Genomic DNA, 27,976 nt, shown 5'->3' with positions numbered 1-27,976 from the left:
GACCCTTTGGAACTCATCTTTCCTTCATTTTGTAAAAAGAAGGATAGACTTTATAATCAAATTATTGTCATCCTTTTTTTTTTTTTTTGAGATGGAGTTTCGCTCTCGTTGCCCAGGCTGGAGTGCGATGGTGCGATCTTGGCTCACCACAACCTCTGCCTCCTGGATTCAAGTGATTCTCCTGCCTCAGCCTCCTGAGTAGGTGGGATTACAGGCATGCACCACCATGCCCAGCTAATTTTTGTATTTTTAGTAGAGACGGGGTTTCTCCAGGTTGGTCAGGCTGGTCTCGAGCTCCTGACCTCATGTGATCCACCCGCCTCAGCCTCCCAAAGTGCTGGGATTACAGGTATATACCACCATGCCTGGCTCATTTTTTTTGTACTTTTAGTAGAGATGGGGTTTCACCATGTTGGCCAGGCTGGTCTCGAACTCCTGATTTCAAGTGATCCACCCGCCTCCGCCTCCTAAAGTGCTGGGATTATAGGCATGAGCCACTGTGCCCGGCCTGTCATCCTTTATATATGTAGAATTCTTTTTTTGTTTGTTTGTTTTTGAGATGGAGTCTCACTCTGTTGCCAAGCTGGAGTGCAGTGGCATAATCTTGGCTCACTGCAACCTCTGCCTCCTGGGATCAAGCAGTTCTTCTGCCTCAGCCTCCTGAGTAGCTGGGACAACAGGTGCGCGCCTCCATGCCCAGCTAATTTTTGTATTTTTAGTAGAGACGGCATTTCACCGTGTCGGCCAGGCTGGTCTTGAACTCCTGACTTCGTGATCCACCCGCCTCGGCCTCCCAAAGTGCTGGGATAACAGGTGTGAGCTACGACACCGGCTGAATTCTTTATAATTTATAAAACATTTTCACATGTTATCCCACAACACACTTGAAAGATAGACACACCGATGTAATAGTATTAATCTGCTTTTTCTAGACTAAGTTAGCCTTCAGACAGGTTGTATCACTAGTGATAGCACTAACACTCATCCAGGAGTCTAAGTCAGAACTTTGGGAGTCATCAGTGACTGTTCTGTCTTCCCCATTATTCCCCCATCCAAATGGTTCCCCCAGACCCCATATATTCTACCTTCCGGTTGACTCTCAAATCTGTTCCCTCCATGGCACCGTCACTGACCTGCCTTGGTTTAACGGCCACCCCATTCCTCTTAGGCACCTGCATTCTTCTTGTTTCTCTCTGACAGGTTCGGTTGACTCCACCAGGTAGTTGTGGATTCTATGATGGTCTCCTCATCCTTCTGTTGCAGCTCCTCACTGAGGTACAGATGCATCTTGGGATGGATGGGAAGTAAAGGGAGAGGAACTGGGCATTTTGGGGAGCCTCTGGACCAGAGGAATGAAGAAGCAACCCACAGCCTCCCCTCTCAAGCTACTGTGCCTGTGATAGCCTTGGAACTTCCCTGCCTGCCCTCAGTACCGACCCTTTGAAGGAAACCATTTGCTGCATCCCCTGGGATCCAGTAGGGGATAAAATGAATTCCCTGGGTTTCAGCAGACATACACTTGAGTTGTGAGGTCAGAGGGTTAAGGTTTGACAAGAAAGTGAAATAAGACAACCGGGAAATACTAGGTGGAAAAGCGGAAGGAATTATTTCTGGGATTTCCTTTCCTTGTAAGTCAGGGACAGGAATGAATAAAAGCATTCGAACTCCTGACTTCTGTCTTTCCCCCGGCCCTCTTTCACTTTTATCTCTAGCAGGGGAAGGCTGGCCTAATCAGGGATGTGGCCAGTTCAGAAATGTGGACCGTTTTGTGGCACCGCTTCTCCACGGTCCTGAGGCTCCCCAAGGAGGCATCTGCACAGGAAGGGGAGCTTTTGCTATCCAATCCACCAAGCCCAGAGCCAGACTGGACACTGATTTCTCCCCAGGGTATCTTTCTATCAGTATCCTTTTTGGGAGTGCATTGATCTCCAAGAGGAGGCAGCCCAGAACTGGGTTAACCCACAGAGGTTTCTTTTTTTTGCTTTTGCCTGGGGACAGGAAGCGGTGTCTGCACTAGAGCTGCTCTAAGATGGGGAAGGGACTGAATAGGTGTAGCCCTGGGAACTGTGGGGAAGCAGGGGTATCTGGGCCTCTTGCCTGTTCCATTGGGTCTCTATTTTTGGTGTTCCCAGGCATGGCAGCCCTGCTGAGCCTGGCCATGGCCACCTTTACCCAGGAGCCCCAGTTATGCCTGAGCTGCCTGTCCCAGCATGGAAGTATCCTCATGTCCATCCTGAAGCATCTGCTTTGCCCCAGCTTCCTGAATCAACTGCGCCACGCGTGAGTTTGAGCTAGAAGAAGAGCCACAGAGTCAGCAATGGGGAGGGAGAGAGAAGGCAGGAAAGAAGTTACTGACAGATTGAGCTATGAAGCAAGAAAGATGAGATTAGGTTTAGGCTGGAAACCTAAGTACTGGCTCAGATTGTAGAACGGGAGCTGGGCAAAGGAATTGGAGGAGGGAGGGAGGAATGATAAAAGTTAAGTGAACAAGACCAAGTCTCTTCGACATTCCTCTCCTTAGGCCTCATGGGTCTGAGTTTCTCCCTGTCGTGGTGCTCTCTGTCTGCCAGCTCCTTTGCTTCCCCTTTGCACTGGACGTGGATGCTGACCTCCTTATAGATATCTTGGCCGACCTCAGGGACTCAGAAGTTGCAGCCCATCTGCTGCAGGTACTTGGGCAGCTAGCATGAAGGTGGGGGAGGAAGATAGCCAACCTTATATCCTCTAATTTACTTCCCAGCAGCTCCAGGGCTCTTCTAGGCCCCTGTAAGTGTGGAGCAGCTGGCTTGACTCAAAAGTTGGCATGGAGACAGTACTCAGGCCTATGCAGAGGCACGTGGTGGAAGCTGGGTTGGTGCCTCCTCCTCTCCATCAGTCCGTCACCTGGTTCTGTTGGTGCTCACTGGGGAGAACATCCTACTCTAGGCACTGAAGACTCAGCTCCTTGGCCAGAAATCATGTTTCTGGCAATTCTTGGCATTGCACAGTGGGTCTTTGTTCTTTTGGTGTTTCTTTTTGTTTTTTCACAGTGGGTCTTTGAAGGCAGAGACGAGTCCTTGCAAAGTAAGGAATGATCTTGGAAAGAACCTGCTCTCTCAGGCTCCACATCGTATCTCATGTGGAGTGCTGTGGGGCGGGACTTCCAGCTCTCTGTGGCATTTCTCACCATAGCTTGGCTTTTGTCTCTCCCAGGTTTTGGGCTTCTTTCTAGCTGCATATACTCTCCCTCTCCCTGAATCGTTTTACCTCCTGTTCTGTCAGGTCTGCTGCTACCATCTTCCATTGACGCAAGTGGAGCTGCCCATCAGCCTCCTCACACGCCTGGCGCTCACGGATCCCACCTCTCTCAATCAGTTTGTGAACACAGTGGCTGCCTCCCCTAGAACCATTGTCTCGTTTCTCTCAGTTGCCCTCCTGAGTGACCAGCCACTGCTGACCTCTGACCTTCTCTCCCTGCTGGCCCATACTGCCAGGGTCCTGTCTCCCAGCTACTTGTCCTTTATCCAAGAGCTTCTGGCTGGCTCTGATGAATCTTATCGGCCCCTGCGCAGCTTCCTGGGCCACCCAGAGAATTCTGTGCGGGCACACACTTATAGGCTCCTGGGACACTTGCTCCAACACAGCATGGCCCTGCGTGGGGCACTGCAGAGCCAGTCTGGACTGCTCAGCCTTCTGCTGCTTGGGCTTGGAGACAAGGATCCTGTTGTGCGGTGCAGTGCCAGCTTTGCTGTGGGCAATGCAACGTATCAGGCTGGTCCTCTGGGACCTGCCCTGGCAGTTGCAGTGCCCAGTATGACCCAGCTGCTTGGAGATCCTCAGGCTGGTATCCGGCGCAATGTTGCATCAGCTCTGGGCAACTTGGGACCTGAAGGGTTGGAAGAGGAGCTGTTACAGTGCCAAGTACCCCAGCGACTCCTAGAGATGGCATGTGGAGACCCCCAGCCAAATGTGAAGGAGGCCGCCCTCATTGCCCTCCGGAGCCTGCAACAGGAGCCTGGCATCCATCAGGTATACCCTACAGTGCTTATGAACCATGATGATCAGGGCCCCTATAGTTCACAACATTTATCTGAGATCATCTGTAAGGAATTGGAATCAGGACATCCAGAAACTTATGCCGTGTTTCTCCCAGGGACAGTGTCTTGGAGTGAGTTTTCCAATTACCATCTCCAGCCTTAGAGAAGGGAAGGGAGCTAGAAGAGGGCTCCAGTGGGCTGGGAAATGTCTGAGATCTCAAGGACCACAGTTGATCTCTTCTAGAGCTGTGCAGGAGGGAGATGAGGGAAGACTAAGAGATGCTGAGATAGAGTAGTTTTACTCTGTGTGCCACGAAGGTGCTGACTATTTTTTTAGACTTACCATGAGAAAAGCACGATGCTAAGCATTTTACCTTTATTTTCTGGTTTAAACTATTACCATCCTAATTTTGCAGATGACAAAACTGAGGTACAAATAATTTAATAACTTGTCCAAGTTACAAGGACAGTGTGTAGGATTGGGCTTTTGAACTCAGAAGTCTGAGTCTAGACCCCATTCTCTTAACCACTACTTTATCCTGCCTCTTCTGCACAATTTTCTTTTTTCTTTTTTCTTTTTTTTTCTGAGACAGAGTTTCACTCTTACTGCCCAGGATGGAATGCAATGGTGTGATCTTGGCTCACCGCAACTTCCACCTCCCAGGTTCAAGCAATTTTCCTGCCTCAGCTTCCGGAGTAGCTGGGATTACAGGCATGTGCCACCACGCCTGGTTAATTTTGTATTTTTAGTGGAGACAGGGTTTCTCCATGTTGGTCAGGCTGGTCTCAAACTCCCAACCTCATGTGATCCACCTGCCTTGGCCTCCCAGAGTGCTGGGATTACAGGTGTGAACTGCTCTTTTTTTTTTTTTTTTTTTTTTTGAGACTGAATCACACTCTGTCTCCCAGGCCAGATTGCAGTCAGTGGTGCAATCTCAGCTCACTGTAGCCTTTACCTCCCAGGTTCAGGCGAGTCTTGTGCCTCAGCCTCCACTGAGTAGCTGGGACTATAGGTGCCTGTCACCATGCCCAGCTAATTTTTGTATTTTTATTATATATTTATTTATTTTTTTTTTTTTTTTTGAGACGGAGTCTCTCTCTGTCTCCCAGGCTGGAGTGCGGTGGCGCAATCTCGGCTCACTGCAAGCTCCGCCTCCTGGGTTCATGCAATTCTCCTGCCTCAGCCTCCCGAGTAACTGGGACTACAGGCGCCCGCCACCACGCCCGGCTAATTTTTTGTATTTTTTTTAGTAGAGACAGGGTTTCACCATGTTAGCCAGGATGGTCTTGATCTCCTGACTTCATGATCCGCCCTCCTTGGCCTCCCAAAGTGCTGGGATTACAGGTGTGAGCTACTGCGCTCAGCCTACTTATTTATTTTTAAGATGGCATCTCGCTCTGTCGCCCAGGCTGGAGTACAATGGCACGATGTTGGCTCACTGCAACCTCTACCTCCCAGGTTCAAGCAATTCTCCTGTCTCAGCCTCCCAAGTAGCTGGGATTATAGGCACGCACCTTACCTGGCTAATTTTTGCGTTTTTAATGGAGACAAGGTTTCACCATGTTGGCCAGGCTGATCTCGAACTCCTGACCTCCTCGAACACCTGCCTCAGCCTCCCAAAGTGTTGGGAATACAGGTGTGAGCCACCCTGCCTGACTGCGATTTTCAGTATATAAAGAGCCCAATAGGCCAGGCTCTGTGGATCTTGCCTGTAATCCCAGCACTTTGGGAGATGGAGGTAGGCAGATTACTTGAGGTCAGGAGTTTGAGACCAGCCTGGCCAACATAGTGAAACCCTGTCTCTACTGAAAATACACAAATTAGCTGGGTATAGTGGCAGGTGCCTGTAATCCCAGCTTTTCGGGAGGCTGAGGCAAGAGAATCGCTTGAACCTGGGAGGAGGAGATTGCAGTGAGCTGAGATGATGCCTCTGCGCTCCAGTCTGGGTGACATAGCGAGACTCTGTCTTTAAAAAAAAAAAAAAAAGCCCATTGGAAATCACACATATCTACATATGGTAATACAAATTATGACATCTCAAAGTGGTAGCATTGGGAAGTTCATGCAGAACAGAAATTTGAGAGGATGGTGAAGATCTTTTTTTTCTTTTTTTTTTTTGAGACAGAGTCTTGCTCTGTCGCCCAGGCTGGAGTGCAGTGGCACGATCTCGGCTCACTGCAAGCTCCATCTCCCGGGTTCACGCCATGCTCCTGCCTTAGCCACCCGAGTAGCTGGGACTACAGGCACCTGCCAACATGCCCGGCTAATTTTTTTTTTTTTTTTTTTTAGTAGAGATGGTGTTTCACCGTGATAGCCAGGATGGTCTCGATGTCCTGACCTCATGATCCCCCCGCCTCAGCCTCCCAAAGTGTGGGATTACAGGCATGAGCCACCTTGCCTGGCTGATGGTGAAGATCCTATAGGAATCTTGTTCAATCCATGGGGAAAATAATTAATGGGATTCTTGTTGGTAATGAGGTTAGAACCCACTGGTCTGCATTGAAGGCTGGGAATTAGACCTTTTGGCTTACTGTGAGTTACTGCTGCATTCATCAAGTCTTCCTGGGGACATGTATATGTGTCCCTTAGTGCCTTGGTTTCATGGTCTATAACCAAAGAGAATGGAAGTAGACTTCTGGTCCTGATGATTCCTATATCCAAGGTTTCTCCTCTCCCATTCAGTCTATTCCAAGTCCTCAAGAGCCCATTTCCTTTTTCTTCCTCTTCTCAAGTGGGAATTCCTGGGTAAATGAAAGTCCTCTGCACCTGCCCCAGACACCACCATTTCTGAGCCTCATGTTCTGTTCTATCATCTGTTCTCTATCCTACAGGTACTGGTGTCCCTGGGTGCCAGTGAGAAACTAGCCTTGCTCTCTCTGGGGAATCAGTCACTGCCACATAGCAGTCCTAGGCCTGCCTCTGCCAAACACTGCAGGAAACTCATTCACCTCCTGAGGCCAACCCATAGCATGTGATTCCAGATTCCTGTGGTCCAGCCTCCAACTTTGGTTGCCCTGCTATTGTCAACTCTTCCTTATTCTACTACACAAGCCACCCACTCAACTGAGAGCTAAAGAGACTAGAAAAGAGACAGGCTGCCAACTCAACTGAGAACAAGAGACTAGAAGAGATTTATATATAAAGCTTCTTCCTTCTCCCAGATTCAGGATGTTTTCAACCAGTAAATTTTATTGCTGTTGGTGCCAGAGAAGAGTCCTTTCTTCTCTACATCCAGGGGCCTTTTCTCCAATAATGTGCCTTTAACTCTAGGGAACTTCCTCATGGACCTTAGGCAAAAACCTCAACCTGAAAGATCTCTTCCTTTCTGGAGCTCCTTTAATCCTCCCAGCAGGTTTTTGCCTTAGACTTGCTGGCCCCAGGACAGTGATGAAGACAGAGCCTGTCTCAGCTCTAGGCTGTGGGGATTAATGCCATCAGTCCCAGTTATTGAGGGATTCCTTAGCCCTTAGCCAACATTCCTATCTGTGGGTGGGTGTGGAGAGTGTATTTTTTTTGGGGTGTGTGTGTGTGTGTGTGTGTGTGTGTGTTTAATAGTTCTGTTTGTAAACTCTTTTAATAAAAATTATGCCTCACCATACTTGAAGCTCCCAGGACAAGGGTTGGGAGGCTCAACCCCTCTTTTAGCTTCTATATGGTGTTGTTGGAAGTGCTGGTGTCCTGTTCACACAAGATCCTGGTCTGGCAGCTTATTTATATCATTTCTTGCCTTCCAATTTCCTCCTTCCTAAATGAACTATATTTGGTTACTTACTTTCAAGTCAAGGCCGGTGGAGCTGAAATAGGAAAGGGTAGGATTAAACAGAGCGGTAAATTAGGTTGCTCAGACTTAGTGACTAATTTTAATATTTAGTGGAGTTCTAATGTGTAGGGAATCCAAGCTGCTTTAGAAGGGTAGCTATTATAAAGATTGTGCAATTTACCAGAAAGGACTTTTAGTCGGACCTGTTAGAATTATAATCTAATTGGAAGCATTGGAAAACCTTAACTCATTGGATGGCTTAGAACAAGCTTCCAGGGCCTTGATTTCTCCATCCATAAAATGAGACTCCTTTCTGTCCTTCCTTAAATTCCAGTTGTTTTAGAAATGAAAGATAAGTAAAGTGCCCTTATTTTTATAAGAAATTTTGTTTAACCCTCTTCTTCATTGTCCACTGTGTTTATACTTTAGCAAAAATAATATTTTTCTAGGGAGCACCATAATTTTCTCCTATCCAGATTCTCTCAATTCAGTTGAATGTATATTTTTTGAGTCAAATACTTTCTGTAAGCCAGATACTATTCTAGGTACAGGAGATAAAACAGTGCCCATGATAGAGTTCCATTCTGGTCAGGGAGATAGTGAAATTATTAAAAGAATAATATGTAGAAAGGTGATAAAAGCTATAAAAGCTATGGAGGAAAAATAAAGGAGGGAAAGGTGATGAGGAGTGCTGAGTTGGATGGTCAGGGTAGGCCTCACTAGAAGGTGACGCTTGAGAAAAGACTCGAAGGAGGCGAGGGGAGTGAGTCGTGCACCTATTCTGGGGAAAAGCCAAGGCCCTGAGATGAAAGCATGCCTGGCATACCTGAGGAGCTATGAGGAACCAGTATGGATGAAATGAGTTTAAGAAGGTGGAGAAGGCCGGGCGCGGTGGCTCAAGCCTGTAATCCCAGCACTTTGGGAGGCCGAGACGGGCGGATCACGAGGTCAGGAGATTGAGACCATCCTGGCTAACACGGTGAAACCCTGTCTCTACTAAAAAATACAAAAAAGAGGTGGTGGGCGTCTGTAGTCCCAGCTACTCAGGAGGCTGAGGCAGGAGAATGGCGTAAATCCGGGAGGCAGAGCTTGCGGTGAGCCGAGATTCGGCCACTGCACTCCAGTCTGGGCGACAGAGCGAGGCTCCGTCTCAAAAAAAAAAAAGGTGGAGAATAGTAGGAAATGAGACAGGAAGATAATGGTGGGGGCCAGATGTTGCAGGCTTTGTAGACCTTGGTGAAGACTTGGGTTCTTTCTTTGAATGGAGGATGCATCTTTTGGAGGTTTTTGAACAGAGAATTACATGATCTACCTTGCATCCTAAAAGGATCACTCTTCATTCTGGTCTTGTGAATGTCTATGGGGGTAGGGGAGAATGGGAAGTAGGATGAACAGTCAGGAGGCTATTGTAATAATAATCCAGGCAAGAGACAATGGTGTCCTGGATGGCGACTGGGGTGATACCAATGGAGTGATAAAAAAGTAGTCAGATTTTGAATATATTTTGAACATGGAGCAAACAGGATTTCTTGACTGATTGGAGGTGGGGGTATGACCAAAAGAAAGCAGTCAAGGGTGACTCCAAGGTTTTTGGTCTGAGCAGTGGGAAGAATGGAATTGCCATTAACTGAAATGGAGAAGGCTAGCAGTGGAGTGGTAATGGGTGGGAACAAGTTCAATGTGAACATGTTGTCTTTCAGTTGGAAATTTTTGAACACACACACAGGTAGAGGATAGTTCAGTGTACTTCATCACTACTTGAGCAGCTACCATATCTATTCTTTTGTTACTCAGGTGTTTGTTTGTTTTTGAGGCAGGGGCTTGCTCTGTCACCCAGGCTGGAGAGCAGTGGCTTGATCATGTAGCCTCGACCTCTCAGGCTCAAGGAATCCTCCTACCTCAGCCTCCCAAGTAGCTGGGACTACAGGCGGGCAGATCACTTGAGACCAGGAGTTTGAGACCAGCCTGGCCAACATGGCAAAACTCCATCTCTACCAGAAATACAAAAATTAGCCGGGCATGGTGGTGCACGCTTGTAATCCCAGCTACTCGGGAGGCTGAGACATGAGAATCGCTTGAACGTGGGAGGCAGAGGTTGCAGTGAGCCCAGATCGTGCCACTGCACTCCAGCCTGGATGACAGAGCGAGACTATCTCAAAAAAAAAAAAAAAAAAAAAAAAAAAAAAAGACTGGGCATGGTGGCTCATGCCTATAATTCCAGCACTTTGGGAGGCTGAGGCGGGTGGATCACCTGAGGTCAAGAGTTGGAGACCAGCCTGGCCAACATGGTGAAACTACTAAAAATACAAAAATGAGCCAGGCATGGTGATGCATGCCCGTAATCCCAGGTACTCAGGAGGCTGAGACAGGAGAATCGCTTGAACTCGAGAGGCGGAGGCTGCAGTGAGCCGAGATCATGCCACTGCACTCCAGCCTGGGCAACAGAATGAGATCCTGTCACCAAAAAAAAAAAAAAAAAAAAAAGAGTTTAACAGGAGAAAAACCACATTTATTGTTGTACATACACGTAAGTGTCCTACAAAATATGAGACTCAAAGAAGGGTCAGATGTTCGAGGCTTATATAGCATCCTGAGCTACAGGAAGGAATAGGAGCTTGGGACTTCTGGGAGGTGGTGGAGACACAAGTTTTGGGATGGTGAGGGGAGGAATTCTATGGTAAATGAAAGTGGTCTTGTTCTGTAGATAAAAGTCTCTCAGGAAATAAAGTTATCTCACAGCAGCCCTCAGGAGAATAGGTGATTGTCTGGGCACAGTGTGAACCTCCAGTTTCCTCTGCTGTGATCTCAGTTCATTTTTCCCAGTTGATAATATTCTCAGGGAAAGGATTCATACCAGTTGAGTTCCTTTTGGAGGAACTCAGACAACCCCCCGACTGCATCTGCTATTACCTTGTGCCCTTTGTCCAACGTAATCAACATACCAAAGTGTCATATTTTGGGGTGGCATTTCCTAAACGCCATCAACCATATAAGGTAATATTTACAAGTTCCTGGAATTAGGATACAGATCCATCTTCTCTATGGGGGCCCACCGTTCAGCTCCCTACAATAAGAGAATAAATAGTAGTTTCTTAACGTTGTCTATGCTCTATTTTTCTTTTTTTTTTTTTTTTAAGAGAGGGGATCACCAGGGTGGAGCACAGTGGTGCAGTGTTAGCTCACTGTAGCCTCAAACTCCTGGACTCAAGCAGTCCTCCGACCTCAGCCTCTCAAATACTGGGAGTACAGACTTGAGCCATTGGGCCTACCACATCAGCTATGTTCTTAATGTTCCCAATCCTTATTCAGATTTTTCCATAGTCTTGACAACGAAGAATCTTGGGGTTCATAAATTTGAAAAGGAGAGCTTTATTTCTTATAAAGGGTTGCAGCCTGCAAGGTGGCCATTCTGACAGGCTAGGAAGTGTAGTTTCTGGCAGAAGCTGATAGCAGGTACTTTGAGGGAGGGGTAAAGGGAACAGAAATTTACACAGAGTGGGCTGGCTAAATATACATATTTAATAAGCTATAGGAGGAGTCATGATTATGACAGAGACAAGTACATGCACAATTGAGCTTCATGCCTCTTCATGGGTTGCATATTCAAAAAATGGCTGCATTCACGTGATCCTAGGGAGCAGTTTTCAGCCCTCTGATGTCAAAAGGTATAGCACAGGAAATGAAAACCCTCACTGTGCACCCTCCTCCAAAACCCATCTGGAGATGGTCAGTTTTAGGAAGGGATGTATTGTGAAACTGATGAGCTTTCACTTTGAAACTGCAAAGACAGTCTGGGCAACATAAAGACCTTGTCTCTACAAAAAATTTTAAAATTGGCCAGGCGTGGTTGTTTGTGTCTGTGGTCTTAGCTGCTTGGGAGGCTCAGGTGGAGGACTGCTTCAGCCCAGGAGTTTGAGGCTGCAGTGAGCTGTGTTCATGCCACTGCACTCCAGCCTAGGTGACATAGTGAGATCCCTTCTCAAAAAAAAGGAAAAAAAAAAAAAAAAAAAAAGGAAGAAAAGTGCAAAGAGTAGGGAGTCTGGTTCTGGCCTCTAAAACCAATGAATCATCCCTTTCTTGATTTCTAGAGCTGGTTTCTGCTTACTCCTTAGGAAAGAATTCTGCTTAAAGGTTAATAAGGAAGGGGCGTATTGAGGCATGTTGGACCTCCCATCTCATCATAGCCGCGAACTCAGTTTTTAAGGTTGCTCTAGCGTCCCCTTAGCCAAGGCGGGGTCCATTCAGTTGGTTGGGGCAGGACTTAGAATTTTTGTTTCTCAGTCTCAAAAGTGTCATTTTACAGTTTGTTTGAATCAGGATCCAAACAAGCTGCACTCATTGCATTGGAATATATTTCTTTTTTTTATTTCTATTTTTTTCAAGATGAAGTCTTGCTCTGTTGCCCAGGGTGGAATGCAGTGGCACAATCTCGGCTCACTGCAACTTCTGCCTCCTGAGTTCAAGCTATTCTCCTGCCTCAGCCTCCTGAGTAGCTGGGGACTACAGGTGTGCACCACCATGCCTGGCTAATTTTTGTATTTTTTGTTGGACACGGGGTTTCACCATGTTGCCCAGGCTGGTCTTGAACTCCTGACCTCAAGTGATCCTCAGAGTGTTGGGATTACAAGTGTGAGACACTGCACCTGGCCAACATTTGAATATATTCTTAAATCTCTTATAATCTAAAACATCTCCCCCCATTTTTATACCCTGAAATTGTTGAAGGAAGAAGAGGTCATTTGTTCTGTACATTGGCCCACATTCTGGATTTGTCTGATTGCTTTTTTGTAGTGTTATTCAGTTGGAGTCACTCAACTTTTTTTTTTTTTTTTTTTTTACAAAAATACACTATACTTCATAAATATTTCTGTGCAATTGCATCACATCAAGAAACACAATGCACAGCTGTTCCATGTTTCGTTATCTAAGATTGATTAGTACATATAGGTGATCTTCAGTGTACATCCTTCAGTGTAAAATTCTCCCGTAGATTATCTAATACTTTTAGCATCCATCAACGACTGTTGACTAAATAAGTTATTTATTGAGATCCTTCCTCTGGTCCAGATTGTTTTCATCAGATTAGTTTTATCTTTGTCCCCTTTATTTCTGTAGCCAATTGCCTAGGAAAGATCCTTTCATCTTCCAGCTTTCTTAGATCTCCAAATCTCTCAGGTCTACGGACATCTGAGATAGGAACACGATCTGTCTTGCCTGGGGAGCTAACGAGATAAGGAATTGAGTCAGTATTTCCTAAAATTCACACTTGAAGCCCATAAAGCAGGCAGGTGGTTTTAATTTTGCCCCGCTGGATAGGTTGGGGTTAGGGAAGGGCGGGTTAGAGGGAGGCAGAGTGAATCGGGGGCAATCTCCCCTTTCCTGGGGTCAAACTCAAAGGCTTTTACTAGAAATCCTTCAACAGAGACTGGGCCCTTTGATTTTCAATTGAGGCAAGGCCAAAGAGTCCAGGCCAGGCGTGGGGGCTCTCGTCGTAATCCCAGCGACCAGGAGGCTGATGCAGGAGGATCACTTGAGGCCAAGAGTTTAAGACCAGTCTGGGCAACATAGTGAGACCCTGTCCTAAGAAAAAAATTAAAAAAATAGCCCAGCATGGTGGCGTGCCCATAGTCCCAGCTACTAGGAAGGCTGGGGGCGGGTGGATCGCTTGAGCAGGAGTTCAAGTTCGCAGTGAGCTATGATCACGTCGCTGCACTACAGCCTGGGCGACAGAGCAAGATTCTGTCTCTAAAAAAGAAAACAGTCCGTAGGGAGTAGGTAGAATCAGAGTAGAAAGGGAGAGTCCTGGACGCTCAGAATGGAGCCTTTCAGCGCTTTAACCCCGGGACTACATCTCCCAGAATTCCGCTCGCCCGGTCCCACCGCACTGAAGGGACTGCGCGTGCGCGAGGCAGGTGACGACCCGCCCCACAGGCCCCAGAACCCCCGAGATTCCCCGCGCTTGCCTCCCGCCCTCTCCTTCCAGACCCTCTGTCTGTCCGCTGGGGGCGCGCGCAGTGAGTGGCAGGAGGCAGCGGCGCTGGCGGCCGAGTGCGCGGGTCACGCGTGGCGGTGCGTGGTTGCTAGGGGCGCCTGAGGCTGCCTGGTAGCCTAGCAGGCCGAGGGAGGAAGTAGCGTGGAGCCGGTGCCGAGCCGGGGCGAAGGTGGATCCCCTAGGTGAGTGCGGCTGCGGAGCCACGGGAACCGACCCCAGACCCTCCACCGGTCCCACGCTCCCGACCTCCCTTTACCGGAGTCGTTTCGCGCGGTTCCCCAGCCCTCCGGCCAGTCTCACCCTAGCCCCGCTCCCTCCCTCCACCTCTCATCACCCGGGAGGCCAGGGAGCCGCGGCCTCGGGTGGCCGGGACTTCGCGCCTCCTCGGAGCCCTTCTCCTCTCCGCCACGCCCGGCGAACTTAGTCGGCCTCGCCTCCGGATGCCCGAACCCTGCCCCATCCCCTGGTCCTGGCCTCCGAGCCACCTCTGTCCCGCCGTGCTGAGGTTTAAATTCTCTCTGGGTGTGAGCCTAAGCTCCTCGCAGGCTCCAGGGCCGAATTTAACATGGATATCTACATTTTTACTTCTCCATCCTCAGTATCTGTAGAGGAGTACGTTCCTAAACTCTACAGATTCAAACAGGATCTGAGATCCTGTGGAATTTAATTCTTCATTCATCCATTCCTTTAATCATTCACTAAACAATTTTTAGTAAACATTGACAAGTATTTAATGAGCCTGGGTACAATGGAAGGGATTGAGGGGATAGAGTGGCTAATAGGACAAGCATGTTTTCATGGAATTTATAGTCTAGGAGTTTATTAATCAAGTAAACGAGCATTTGCCATACTGTGGTGTGTGCTGTGATAGAACAGGAAATACTTAATCCGGACTTACTTAGAAAACGACATTATTCCCATTCCTCCTGGTCTTCACATTCCCATTCTGGATCTAGGAAATATTTTAATCCTTCCTAGATGGAATCGTCTTTGCTTTCGCAGATACTCCAAATCACCTATTCCTTAACTGCAACATCTGTTGATTTAGCCAATCAATAAGCATTTGGGGGACCCTTTGGGATAGTGTTCCATCCCATTCTTCCGTTTCTTGCACTGAGTACTGAGACACTGTTTGCATTTAAACCACCCACTTTGTGCTCAGAAAGTTAGCAGCTACTTATTCATTGGACTGAATCAATCCTTGAAAAATTATCAAGTGTTTTCTGGGAGTAAAGAGGTGGGAGGACATTCCATATACACAGTGGATTTAGGAAAGATACAGCAAGTCCTGAAAAGAGAACTGGAAACAGTTTGACAGACCTGAGCTAGATTTGGAAGGAGCCATCCAGGAAGAGGGAAGTTAGTAGGGGTTAGATCACAAAGGGCCTTGGATGTTTTACTGAGTTAGAACTACATTCCTGGAGCAGTGGTTTTCAAGGTGAAGTAATTAGGGTCCTAGACTCCCAAAGGATACACTTGCTCATCTAGCTTTAGATGAATACGTTTCCAGATCGTCAGCTTCCCAATGAACTCTTTTTTTTTTTTTTTGAGACAGTCTTGCTCTGTCGCCTAGGTTGGAGTGCAATGGTGCGATCTTGGCTCTCTGCAACCTCCACCTCCCGGGTTCAGGCGATTCTCCTGCCTCATTCTCCCGAGTAGCTGGGATTAGAGGCGCACGCTGCCACGCCCGGTTAGTTTTTTGTATTTTTTAGTAGAGATGGGGTTTCACCATCTTAGCCAGGCTGGTCTCAAACTCTTGACCTCGTGATCCACCCGCCTCAGCCTCCCAAAGTGTTGGGATTACAGGCGTGAGCCACTGTGCCCGGCCCCAGTGAACTCTTTTTCTACAACTGCCCTTACAAAAAAAGGGGAGGAGGCTGTGTGTGGCAAATCCCTCACACTTCCTAAATTTTACTATGGTGTATTGACCTGAGTGTAAAAATGTCCTCAGATACAAACAAGGAATACTTTGGAAATACCTATTTTCAGGAACACCTCCTTTAGTGATTTAAGTTACCTCCTAACACAGAAGGCTTCCCAATACACAATCCCATTAGTGTAAAGCGTGTTCCTTGTTAGGATATTCTGAAAAGAACACAGTAGTTAAATGTAATGGGAATGTCTTTTGGGACAATGGGGTTTTTAAGTTATTTTGGGTAAAACTTGTAAAATTTTTAAAGAGATTTAGTTTAAGTGTGTGTTACTCAGTAAGATAGTTAATAACTATTTTTAAGACCGAGTGTGTTGGGTCACACCTGTAAATCCAACACTTTGGGAGGCCTAGGCAGGCTAATTGCTTGAGCCCAGGAATTCGAGACCAGCCTGGGCAACATGGTGAAACCTCTTCTCTACAAAAAACAATATAAAAATTAGACAAGCATGGTGGCATGCTCCTGTAGTCCCAGCTGTTTGTAGGCTGAGGTGGCAGGATGTATTGAGCCCAGGAGGTTATCCAGGCTGGAGTGCCATGGTGTGATCATAGCTCACTGTAAACTCCAACTCCTGGATTCAAACAATCCTCCTGTCTCACCCTCCTGAGTAGCTGAGACTATAGCCATACGCCACCCACCTGGCTAATTTTTAAAAATGTTTAGTAGTGATAGGTGTCTCGCTATGTTGCCTATGCTGGTCTCAAATTCCTGGGCCCAGGTGATCCTCCTGCCTCAGCTTCCCAAAGTGCTGGGATTACAGGAGTGAACCACTGTGTCTGGTCTAGATGTTACCTCATATGTAAGGAACACATGGTTTTAAAAATTCTTTTAGGGGCTGGGCGCGGTGGCTCATGCCTGTAATCCTAGCACTTTGGGAGGCCGAGGCAGGCGGATCACGAGGTCTGGAGATCGAGACCATCCTGGCTAACACAGTGAAAACCCGTCTCTACTAAAAAATACAAAAAATTAGCCAGGCTTGGTGGCGAGCGCCTGTAGTCCCAGCTACTTGGGAGGCTGAGGCAGGAGAATGGCGTGAACCTGGGAGGTGGAGCTTGCAGTGAGCCAAGATCATGCCACTGCACTCCAGTCTGGGGACAGAGTGAGACTCCGTCTCAAAAAAAAAAAAAAAAAAAAATTCTTTTAGGGATACATGAGTAAAATCAAGTAAAGAGTATGTTCCAGGAAAACCACAGAAAGACAATTAGCAGAAAAATAATGTCAGATTTGGGTTTAAGATTACTGTAGTGTCAATATGTTGGTTGAATAGGAAGAATTTTAGATTGGAGGCAGGGAGCCAATGGAAAGCTATTATAGTGGCCTAGGCTAGAGATGATGAAGGCTTTATGGTTGCTCTAGTGGAAATGGAGAGGGTTTAGAGAGATTTAACCATGGTAGTGTTGACAAAACCTGGTGGCAGAATAGAGGTAGGAGAATGGGACAAGGAGCAGTGTAGAATGATTGTAGGTTTCTGATTTCAGTGACCATGTGGGTGGTGATGCAGCAGCACATCCAGGTAGAAAGGCCCAGGAGTTCATTTTGTAGATCTGGAGCTCACAAGAGAGGCCTGGGTGATGATAGAGTTGAGAATATAGGAGGTGGTTGAAGCCATGACATGGAAGGGATGGTTCTGGGAGAGAGGTAATAATGGCAGCTGCCACTTGTTGAGTGCTCACTGTGTGCCAGGCAGAGTGAGAAATCTGAACTCAGAAGAACACCAACATTGAAAGGACGGGTAGAGGAAAGAGGAAGGAAGAAGGGGACAGAGAGAATACATAACCAGATACAGAAATTAATATGTGTGAATAGCAAGTTGTTACTTGCTGAAAATCTATATCTAGATGAAGCCTTAACTTCAGAATCTATCTGATACTCATAATTTGGAGTTAGATTTAGAATCTTTCTCACTAGATTCCTAATTTAGTTAGATTTAGAATCTTTCTCACTAGATTCCTTCTATGACCTTGGAATTGTCTGATCATAATGTCTGGATTTTAGCCTGAGATCAGGTGCTTTGGTAAATCACCAAAAGTCAGTAGATTGCAGATAAAAGGTTTTCCTTTAATGCCTTTTACTTCTTACCTTCTCTTCTGGCAGAATTGGGAGCAAATACTGAGAGTGCTAGTTTCTTTTAGGCCTTACAATACAAAGGACCTTGTCCTTCGGAGCCCTCATAGATAAGCTGGACCCTAATGCTTCTCTAGACCAGCAGTGCTCAGAGTTTTTGGGCTCAGGATTTCTTTATGTACTTGAAAAAGCTCTTTGGAATCTTCAGTTAGAAAAAGGGGATATATATGTATTTCAATATTCGATTTTTTATTTTTAAATTTTGTTTAGAGATGGGGGTCTCACTATATTGCCCAGGCTGGTCTTGAACTCCTGGGCTCAAGCGATCCTCCTGCCTCAGCCTCCCAAAGTGCTGGGATTACAGGCTTGAACCACTGCGCTCAGCCTATATTTTAATATTTATCATATTAGAAACAAATATTCATTTAGAAGGAATAAGCCCATTACTAACATGAATAACATTTTTACATAAGTTATGTTACAATTTACATTAACTTTATGCTAACATAAGTTAGTTAACACAAACAGCATTTCTGACCTAAGTTATGGTTAGCATAAGTTCACTTAATGTTTTCATTTAAAAATGCTGCTGTTTAAAACATATTAGTGAGAAGAGTGGCATTGTTTTTTAGAACTCTTTAGTGTCTGGCTTAATAGAAGACAGCTGGATTTTCGTATCTGTGTCTCCAATCTATTGTGATAGTTGTTTTGATTGAATAATGCAGAAAATCCAGCCTTACACATATGGCTGGAAAAGGATGAAGTATTTCAGTAGTTTTCTCAGATAATTGTGGGTATTGGCTATGCAAAACAAGGCATGATTTTGAAAAGGCTAGTTACAGTGTAGAATCTGAAATGGTATCAGTGAACTTTTCATACTTTGTTACGTTAAAATCCATGGATCTGTCTCACTTTGACTGGGTCTTAGATCCATGCATGATTCTGTAAAGTGATACAGTCATGCTTTACAGCCGTGGTATAGCCTGTTGCTCCTAAGCTACAAACCTGAACAGCATGTCACCATGCTGAGTATTGTCTGCAGTTGCAACACAGTTGCAACACAATGCATATAAACATTGAAACATAGAAAAGGCTACTGTAAAAATACAGAATGATAATCTTTTTTTTTTTTTTGAGACGGAGTCTCGCTCTGTCACCAGGCTGGAGTGCAGTCCGCTCACTACAAGCTGTGCCTTCCCGGTTCTCACCATTCTGCTGCCTCAGCCTCCCGAGTATCTGGGACTACAGGGGCCCGCCACCATGCCCAGCTAATTTTTTTGTATTTTTAGTAGAGATGGGGTGTCACCGTGTTAGCCAGGATGATCTCAATCTCCTGACTTCGTGATCCACCCACCTTGGCCTCCCAAAGTGCTGGGATTACAGGTGTGAGCCACCGCGCCTGGCCTGGAATGAAAATCTTATGGGACATTGTCTTCTATGGGGACTCTCTGTTGACTGAAACAGTATGCGAGGCGCTACTGTTTGAAAATACTGGTTCACTGAGTTATGTAGATCTCCCACATGTCACAGTTTATTATATAGTGTCAAAAAAAATCATATCACCACAATCTCTTCAGAGAAGTAAAGTATTGGGAAGCACTCAAACTCATGGTGGCAGATACCATTTTGCCAAAATTCTTTTTTTTTTTTTTTTTTTTTGAGACGGGGTCTTGCTCTGTCACCCAGGCTGGAGTGCAGTGGCCGGATCTAAGCTCACTGCAAGCTCCGCCTCCCGGGTTCACGCCATTCTCCTGCCTCAGCCTCCCGAGTAGCTGGGACTACAGGCGCCCGCCACCTCGCCCGGCTAGTTTTTTGTATTTTTTAGTAGAGACGGGGTTTCACTGGGTTCGCCAGGATGGTCTCGATCTCCTGACCTCATGATCCGCCCGTCTCGGCCTCGCAAAGTGCTGGGATTACAGGCTTGAGCCACCGCGCCCGGCCCAAAATTCTTTTTTCTTTTTTTTGAGATGAAGTCTCACTCTCATCACCCAGGCTGGAGTGCAATGGTGCGATCTCAGCTCACTGCAACCTCCACCCCCTGGGTTCAAGTGATTCTCCTGCCTCAGCCTCCCGAGTAGCTGGGATTACAGATGTCTGCCACCATACCCAGCCCCATTTTGCCAAAATTCTAATTTTCTTTGGGAAGCTCAAATTTTATCATTGGCAACAATGATTTTTGTATTTTTAGTAGAGACGGGGTTTCACTATGTTGGCCAGGCTGGTCTTGAACTCCTGACCTCAGGCAATTCACGTGCCTCGGCCTCCCAAAGTGCTGGGATTACAGACGTGAGCCACCGCGCCCAGCCCCATTTTGCAAAAATTCTAATTTTCTTTGGGAAGCTCAAATTTTATCATTGGCAACAAGTACAGTCGGTTGGTTTCCTTGAAGTGACAGGCTTACCTTGTTTCATTTTCCAGAACCTTTGCCAAATACCAAAGTCTGAATAACTATTACTTATGTGTCATTCATTCTTTCAAGTAAACATGGCGTTCCACAGAAAAATCCTGCAATTCAGACAACGACACAAGTGCTTTATTTAGAGATAATCATCACGTTCTGTGTGCAGTATAAATGTTTTATATGTATTTCACATTTTATCACGCAGAATATTAAAAAGCATACTCAAGGATCAAGATTTAATATAATTTACACTGTGTCGGGCTGGGCGCAGTGGCTCACGCCTGTAATCCCAGCACTTTGGGAGGCCGAGGCAGGTGGATCACGAGGTCAGGAGATCGAGGCCATCCTGGCTAACATGGTGAAACCCCATTTCTACTAAAGATACAAAAAATTAGCCGGGTGTGGTAGCGGGCGCCTGTAGTCCCAGCTACTCAGGAGGTTGAGGCAGGAGAATGGCGTGAACCCAGGAGGCGGAGCTTGCAGTGAGCTGAGATTATGCTACTGCACTCCAGCCTGGCAACAGAGCGAGATTCTGTCTCAAAAAAAAAAAAAAAAAATTTGCACTGTGCCATCAAGTAAACCTGGCTGTATTCTTTCACTGTGTGGTGGAAAAGTGTAGTGGGGAAGACTCCAGCTTGGTGCCATCGTCTTCATTCATGCTAAGTCACCAGCAGTTTTACTCATTACTGCTTTTGCGCTGTCAGTGGAAAGGTCAGCACAGTAAAAAGGCAAATAACATCTTAGGTTTTTTCTTTTTCTTTGTTTTTTTTTTTGAAGACAGGCTGGAGTGCAGTGGCATAATCATGGTTTACAGCAGTCTCGACACCCCTAGGCTCAGGTGATCCTCCCACCATAGGCACACACCACCACATCTAGCTGATTTTTGTATTTTTTTTGTAGAGACAAGGTTTCACCATGTTGCCCATGCTTGTCTTGAACTCTGGAGCCCAAGCTATTTGCCCACCTTGGCCTCCCAAAATGTTAGGATTGTAGGTGTGAGTCACCGCACCCAGCTTCCTCTTAGTTCTGTTATGATAATATTTTCTTTTTTTTTTTTTTTTTTGAGATGGAGTCTCGCTCTGTCACCCAGGCTGGAGTGCGGTGGCCGGATCTCTGCTCACTGCAAGCTCCGCCTCCCGGGTTTACGCCATTCTCCTGGCTCAGCCTCCTGAGTAGCTGGGACTACAGGCGCCCGCCACCTCGCCCGGCTAGTTTTTTTTTTTTGTACTTTTTTTTTAGTAGAGACGGGGTTTCACCGTGTTAGCCAGGATGGTCTCGATCTCCTGACCTCGTGATCCGCCCGTCTCGGCCTCCCAAAGTGCTGGGATTACAGGCTTGAGCCACCGCGCCTGGCCTATGATAATATTTTCTACATAGCAGGACTACTGAAAGGATCTTAGGGTCCCCTCAGAGTCTGTGGACCATGCTTTGAGAACTGCTGCTCCAGAGCCCACCTGAGGAGGAGGAAAGAGGCTCCTTCCTGAAGCTGATAAAGGGTAAGGCTTCAGGAGAGCGAGTCACTCAGTTACATAAACCCTTCCACTGGTTTCACTTTTCAGTAATTTGTAGATTTACGTCCCTCAGATCTAGCTGCCGTAACCTGTATCTTTTCCTCAGGTTTGCTCACTTGTTTGGCATTCCTAAACTGTGCTCTACAAGAGCTACCTATAATTTCACTAATCTTATACGGACTCACCCTTCTCACTAGGCTGTATTCTTGACCTTCCTCTCTTAGTAGGGCTTTAAGAGATATATTGCTCCTCCACCTTTCCTTAGGGAGAGAGAGCTTGGGATTTATCTCATAAGAGAAAATGGATGTGATTCCTACACTCCTCTCTTTCTATTTGATTCCACGTAAGTCAATTCTATCTTCTAACATAACTTTTGAGCAACTGAGGTAATCTCATCAGAGATCTTGTGGACTGTAGACTGAACCATTTCTGATGTCCTGAGTTCCCCCGGTGACCGAGGGAAACACCTAGTTGAAGGAGGAAAGTAAAACTGCATTTCCCAAGAGCCACACTCTCTTATAATATAGGAGAGTGATTTAATCAGTGGGTAATGAATAATTGCTTTCTCTAGAAATAGATACTTTGTCCAAGTTGGTCTGGGCCTGATCCCTGGAGACTTGTTGGTTTGTGAGAGCAGCAACAGATTTTCTTTTCTTTTCTTTTTTTTTCTTTTGAGACGCAGTTTCACTCTTGTTGCCCAGGCTGGAGTGCAATGGGCTCGCTGCAACCTCCGCCTCCCGCGTTCAAGCAATTCTCCTGTCTCAGCCTCCCAGGTAGCTGGGATTACAGGCATGCACCACCATGCCTGGCTAATTTTGTATTTTTAGTAGAAATGTTGCTCAGTCTAGTTTCAAACTCGCGACCTCAGGTGATCCGCCCAACCTGAGCCTCCCAAAGTGCTGGGATTAGAGGCGTGAACCACTGCACCCAGCCAGCAATAGATTTTCTAACATAGGCTACTAATCATTCACACTCCTTTAAGGTGGAAACTTGAGGCAAAATTACCGCATAAAGATTGGAGGACAGAACTGTATAGGCAGTTTCCAAATGCTGCATGAAGATGACAAAGTAGGATGTTCAGATTCCTGAGACTGGGTGTTTTAAAGGGGAGAGTCTGGAGCCAGGGACATCAGTTAGGCTGCTACCTTAACAGTCCTGCACTTGGTGTTGGAGGGGTTAGAGACTGGGCTGAGGCTGCCATGCAAATAGAAAGGGATGTTTCAGGCCATTTTGTTGATCTCTACAACTCTCTGCAGTTTTTTATTCTTCACTCTTATTCCTTTATTCAAGTTTTATTTGTATTTTTAACAGTTTTGTGGAGGTATAATTCACATCGAACATATCTATCTTTTCTAAGTCAATTGTTTTTAAAACTTTGTTCTAGGAAGCCTTAGTGTTCCATAAAGTTGTTGGGGAAGGAGACTGGGCAATATTGCTAATAGGAGGCCAAACTGGACCAGGGTTCTTCCCACCCCCTTCTGCCAGTGTGGCTTTGCATTTGAGGTTAATCCCCAGAGATTTCCTATAAAAGCCATCATGAAGCTTATAGGACATATCCATGTGGTAAGTGAACAGTGGTGTAAGATAGCCTTGGGAAGTTACCATGTGAAAGGGACACACCACAGGTGCTCATGGAGAGGGTGGATCTTGAGCTGGGTCTGGAAAAGGTAAATAAAATATGGTAAGGATTCACAAGGAAGAAGCTTAGTGGAGTAAAGCACTGCAGACAGGCATTTGAAAGGTTTATTCCAGGAGTTCAGTGTAAGACCAGCGCAGTTCACATAACAGAGTGCAAGGTAGGAGGAAATGGAAATAAGCCTCAAAAAAAAAAAAATGAAGATTAAGGGTCGACTGTGGAGTCTTGTGGACCCAAGCTAAGAAATCTCACATGACAGTCATCTGGAATGCTTGTTAAAACTGCACTCAAGACCCTGTTCTACACCAACTGAATCCTCTTGAAGATGAGTCTCAGGACTTTGCATCCCAGGTTACTGTGATGCGGGTGGGCCACCACAGTGTTTAGTAAGTACTCATGGACCATTTTTGAAAAGGGATTGACCTCATCAAGCAATACAGCAAAGTTAATCTGGAGGTTGCCTTCAGGGTGGAATTAGGAAGGGCACACCTTGGAGACACATGCTTCAGTCAATACTGTTGCAGTAAGTCCAGATCTAGGGGCGCGGTAGAAATAATAAAAGGAGGAAGAATGCTAAGTAGACAGAGTGTCTTAAATTTCATGACTGGTTTCCCTTTGGGGAAATAAAGTAAAGGAAGAAGTCAGAAATATCTTACTTTTCCTCTCAGGTGATTTGGAGAAAGAAGGGTCCACTCAAGGAAATGGGACGATTAGGAGTGGAGAGCTAGTTTGACACACTAGATTGAAGTGGTTGGACATGCATTGGGAAAGGTGGAATAGGCAGTTGGTGATGCAGATATGAAACTTGAGAGGACAAGTCTGCAAAATGACTCTTCTGCAGATAATAGTTGACATTGTGAGAGCAGATTGATTTGATGTGGGGGAGGATGAAAGAACTGTGGAGGATTTTGGATTGGCCTCAGGAGGAGGAAAGACACTATTGAAGGGGTTGGGTACAGTTGTGGCAGAGTGCATGCACTGAGTAAAAAATAGCAACAAGGAGATGGTGGTAAGAAGGGAGCTCCTTTTTCATATGAAGAGGTCCAACTTGTAGCTTTGCTGATGTGATACTGTGATATAATAAGAAATACTCCAGCCTGGTCAGCATGATGAAACCCTATCTCTACAAAAACACAAAAATTATCCGGGCATGATGGCGGGTGCCTGTAATCCCAGCTATTTGGGAGGCTGAGGTGGGAGAATTGCATGAACCCGAGAGGCAGAGGTTGCAGTGAGCCGAGATCGTACCATTGCACTCCAGCCTGGGCAACAGAGCGACACTCCGTCTCAAAAAAAAAAAAAAAAAAAAAAGAAATACATAATTGGTGTGTGCCCCTGGTTCCTGGCTCCTAAAACCTTCAGAACTTCTAAGTTATAAATGTCTTTTTATATGCTAATGAGATGATTGATAGCTGGGGACTCCTGAATAGGCTCAAGATGGGAGGCTGGTTGCCAAGGGAACCAACCATGTGATTAGAGGGTTGGAACTTTCAGTTCCATCCCCCAACTTCTGGGAAGGGGAGTGGAACCAAAGATTGAGCTGACCACTGATGGCCAGTGATTTATTCAGTCATGCCTATTAATGAAACCTGCATAAAAACCCAAAAGGACAGGGTTTGGATTGTTGAGCACATGAATGTACCTGGCACTCCTGGTAAGAGCACAGAAGCTCCAAGCCCTTTCCCACATCCCTTGCCCTATGCATGGTGTATCTCTTCCATGTGGCTATTCATCTGTATCCTCTGTAATAGGTAAATGTAAGTGAAGTGTTTCCCTGAGTTCTGTGAGTTGTTCTAACAAATTGATCAAATTCAAAGGAGGGGGTTTTCAGTTTACCCCAATTAATTAATTAATTTGCCTTTGCCTCCCAAGGTGCTGGGATTACAGGTGTGCGTCACCGCGCTTGGCCAGGGAACACCAATTTATAGCAAATCAATCAGAAGCACAGGTCACAACCTGTGCCTTGCAGTTGGCATCTGAAGTGGAAGCAGCCTTGTGGTACTGAGCCGTTAACCTGTGCGATCTGATGCTATCTTTAGGTAGAGTGTCAGAATTGAATTAAAGGGTATCCAGTTTGTTGCCTCTGGAGCATTCCTTGGTGTGTGTGCCTCACACACATTTTGATGACCAGAGGTGAAATATTCTGTGCTGTGTTAAGAGTGACTACGTAAGAGAGTGAAAACCTTTTTTTTTTCCCCCTTAGCTGGTCATAGCTGTTGTAGATGCATTCGTTTATTCAGCAAATATTTAATGAGCCCTGATTACCATTCTAGGACTGGATACATAAACTCTGAACAAAGTCCCTGTGCTCAAAGAGCTTTCATCCTGGAAGATAGATAACAAAGAAATGCATAAAGAATTGAAGTTTTTATTTTGTTTTAAAATAACCAGGGCCAGTGGCTCATGCCTGTAATCTCAGCACTTTGAGAGGCTGAGGCAGGAGGATCACTTGAGGCCAGGAATTTGAGACCAACTGGGGCAACATGGTAAGACTCTATCTCTATTTAAAAAAAAAAAAATTTAAAAACTCAGAAGTTAACATTAGGGCGTGGTGTAGGGGTTCATGTCTACAATCCTAGTACTTTGGGAAGCTGAAGTGGAAGGATCACTTGGGCCCAGGAGTTCGAGACTAGCCCTGGCAAGATAGCAAGACCTCATCTCTACAAAAAATAAAAAAGTTAGCTGAGTGTGGTGGCACACACTAGTAGTTCCAGCTACTTGGGACGGTGAGATAGGAGGACCATGAGCCCAGGAGGTCAAACCTTGGTGACCAAGTGACCTGGTCTCAAAGAAACAAAAAGAAATTAAAATTATAGGAAAAGGTATATACAGATAAGTCTCTCATCTTTGTCTCTTTCCAATCTCATTGGTAGTTTTTAAAAAAATTACCAGCTTCTTTGTTCATCTTTTTTTTTTTTTTGAGCCAAGTGTAAGGAAATATTAACATATAATAATTTTAGATAGTGGAGGAATGAAATGGAGGGAATAAAACAAGGTAATGAAATAAATGATTGGGGTAGGACATATTAGATAGGGTTGACGAGGAAGGCCTTTTGAGCTGAATACTGAGTGAAGGAACTAAGCGAGCCATTCAGAGATCTGAATGTTTCAGAGGGAACCTCAAAGACCCACGGGTGGGAACGTTCCTCGTGAGGGGAAGAGTAGCTCTGGATAAGGTCAGAGAGTCAGGAATCGGATCACATAGTCCTTGGAGCCATCAGATGGTCTTAAGCTGTGTTTTAAAAAGAGTACTGTGTTTTGAAAAGAGTAGCCACTGTCTGAAAAGTAGATGATATGGAAGCCAGGAAATCAGCAGTTGAGAGATGATGGTAGCTTGACTAAGGTAATGACAGTGGAAATGGGGAAGAATAGCCAGATTCAAAGACATATATTTGAAGCTGGAAGGACTTGTTGATGGATTAAGTGGAACTGAAGAGCTGCTAAGGTCAGGGTGAAAGCATCATTATGACAGGCATGTCGGGAGTTTCTGTGTTGTGGGGATGCCTGTCCAGGGACAGAGCCCCTTGATCCCCTTGTGCCTGAATATTTTTTATTGAAGTCTTCTTTGTGCAATTACAGATTATTTCTTGGCCCTGACTCTGAAAGATTAATTGGACAAGAGGGGAATGTGATTGATCTGTTCTCTCACTTCCCTCTAGCATGACTTTGTTAGAGTATGACATTCTCACCTTATGTTCAAGGAGATTAACAGATAACATGTTCTTTTCTTTTGAATAACAGTGGTTATAGAAACCCTTGAGCTTGCCACAGTGCTCCCTTGTTTCCTTGACTCTAGCCCTAAAATCCTTGTCTCAGCCTCTAGGTTCCTGTTTCTCAGCTGGGTGCTGACAGCAACTGTTTTCTCCATTGAGGACACAACAAGGACTTGTGTTTTATTGGGATGTGAGGTTTTACACAGAATCACATTTAAATAGCATTTTCCCTCTAAGTATTGGAGAACTCCTACCAGCTTGTGTGTTGATGGGTCCCAGAGAAAGTGCTTCCATTAAACTTTATCTGCCAGGCTTGAGTAGTATGCCTTCCCTTGAACTCACCTTGAGCCAGAGTTTACAAATTCACTGGCCGGTTAGAGAGGTTGATTAATGGGTACAGGTACACATTCAAGATGATGCATTTTTGTTTGGAAATTGCAGAAGTGATGATATATCCTTAAGTGCATCATATCATGAAGCACATAATATCATTAGTAATAGTACAAATTGACATGGGCCTCATGATATGATGCCACTAAGGATATATCATCACTTCAGACAAAACCAAATTGAATTTCATTGTTTAGAATAACTGGTCTGTATTCTTCAGAAGTATCAAGCTCATTAAAGAAAAATAAAGGCTGAAGAACTATTACAGATTAAAGGAGACTAAAAAGATATGACAGGTGAATACAGCTTGTGATCCTGGGCCAGATAAAGGACATTGATGGGACAATTGGTGATATTTGGATAAGGTCTGTATAGTAGATAATAATATAGTTTATAGTATTATCAATGTTAATTTTTTGAGTATAAGAGAATATCCTGGTTTTAGCAAACATTTAGGAAGTTTTTAGGAAGTATTCAGATGTAAAGGGGTATCATGTCTGCAGTTTACTCTCAAACATTTCAAAAACCGGTTCACACAGAGATGTGAGAGAGAATATGAAT

General features: G+C 45.5%; 3 protein-coding genes across 12 annotated transcripts in view; 2 read left to right on the top strand and 1 right to left on the bottom strand.

Moving 5' to 3' along the window:
• Nucleotides 1-7,709, top strand: part of STK36 (serine/threonine kinase 36) — a 30,751-nt gene extending 23,042 nt beyond the window's left edge. For 4 of the 5 annotated variants that reach the window (XM_050752353.1, XM_050752356.1, XM_050752354.1 and 1 more), the window contains 6 exons: nucleotides 1,201-1,275; nucleotides 1,713-1,887; nucleotides 2,133-2,280; nucleotides 2,522-2,669; nucleotides 3,262-4,008; nucleotides 6,849-7,709. In XM_050752353.1, the coding sequence (XP_050608310.1) occupies nucleotides 1,201-1,275; nucleotides 1,713-1,887; nucleotides 2,133-2,280; nucleotides 2,522-2,669; nucleotides 3,262-4,008; nucleotides 6,849-6,992 (1,437 nt within the window). In that variant the 3' untranslated portion in view covers nucleotides 6,993-7,709. The remainder of the gene's footprint in view (nucleotides 1-1,200; nucleotides 1,276-1,712; nucleotides 1,888-2,132; nucleotides 2,281-2,521; nucleotides 2,670-3,261; nucleotides 4,009-6,848) is intronic. The other variant, XM_050752357.1, reaches the window with a different exon arrangement.
• RNF25 (ring finger protein 25) overlaps nucleotides 1-27,976 on the bottom strand; it is a 316,906-nt gene that overhangs the window by 30,820 nt on the left and 258,110 nt on the right. The gene's annotated exons all lie outside the window — the stretch shown is intronic.
• Nucleotides 13,688-27,976, top strand: part of TTLL4 (tubulin tyrosine ligase like 4) — a 45,579-nt gene continuing 31,290 nt past the window's right edge. For 2 of the 6 annotated variants that reach the window (XM_050752368.1, XM_050752366.1), the window contains exon 1: nucleotides 13,796-13,951. The gene's annotated coding sequence lies outside the window, so the exon portion shown is untranslated. Of the gene's footprint in view, nucleotides 13,952-27,976 lie in introns of all 6 variants that reach the window. The other 4 variants (XM_050752365.1, XM_050752367.1, XM_050752369.1 and 1 more) reach the window with 4 other exon arrangements.

This window comes from Macaca thibetana, chromosome 12 (assembly GCF_024542745.1).
Source record: "Macaca thibetana thibetana isolate TM-01 chromosome 12, ASM2454274v1, whole genome shotgun sequence".
NCBI lineage: Eukaryota > Metazoa > Chordata > Mammalia > Primates > Cercopithecidae > Macaca > Macaca thibetana.
The sequence above is the reverse complement of the archived record's forward strand: the minus strand, read 5'-3'. Positions and strand labels throughout refer to the sequence as shown.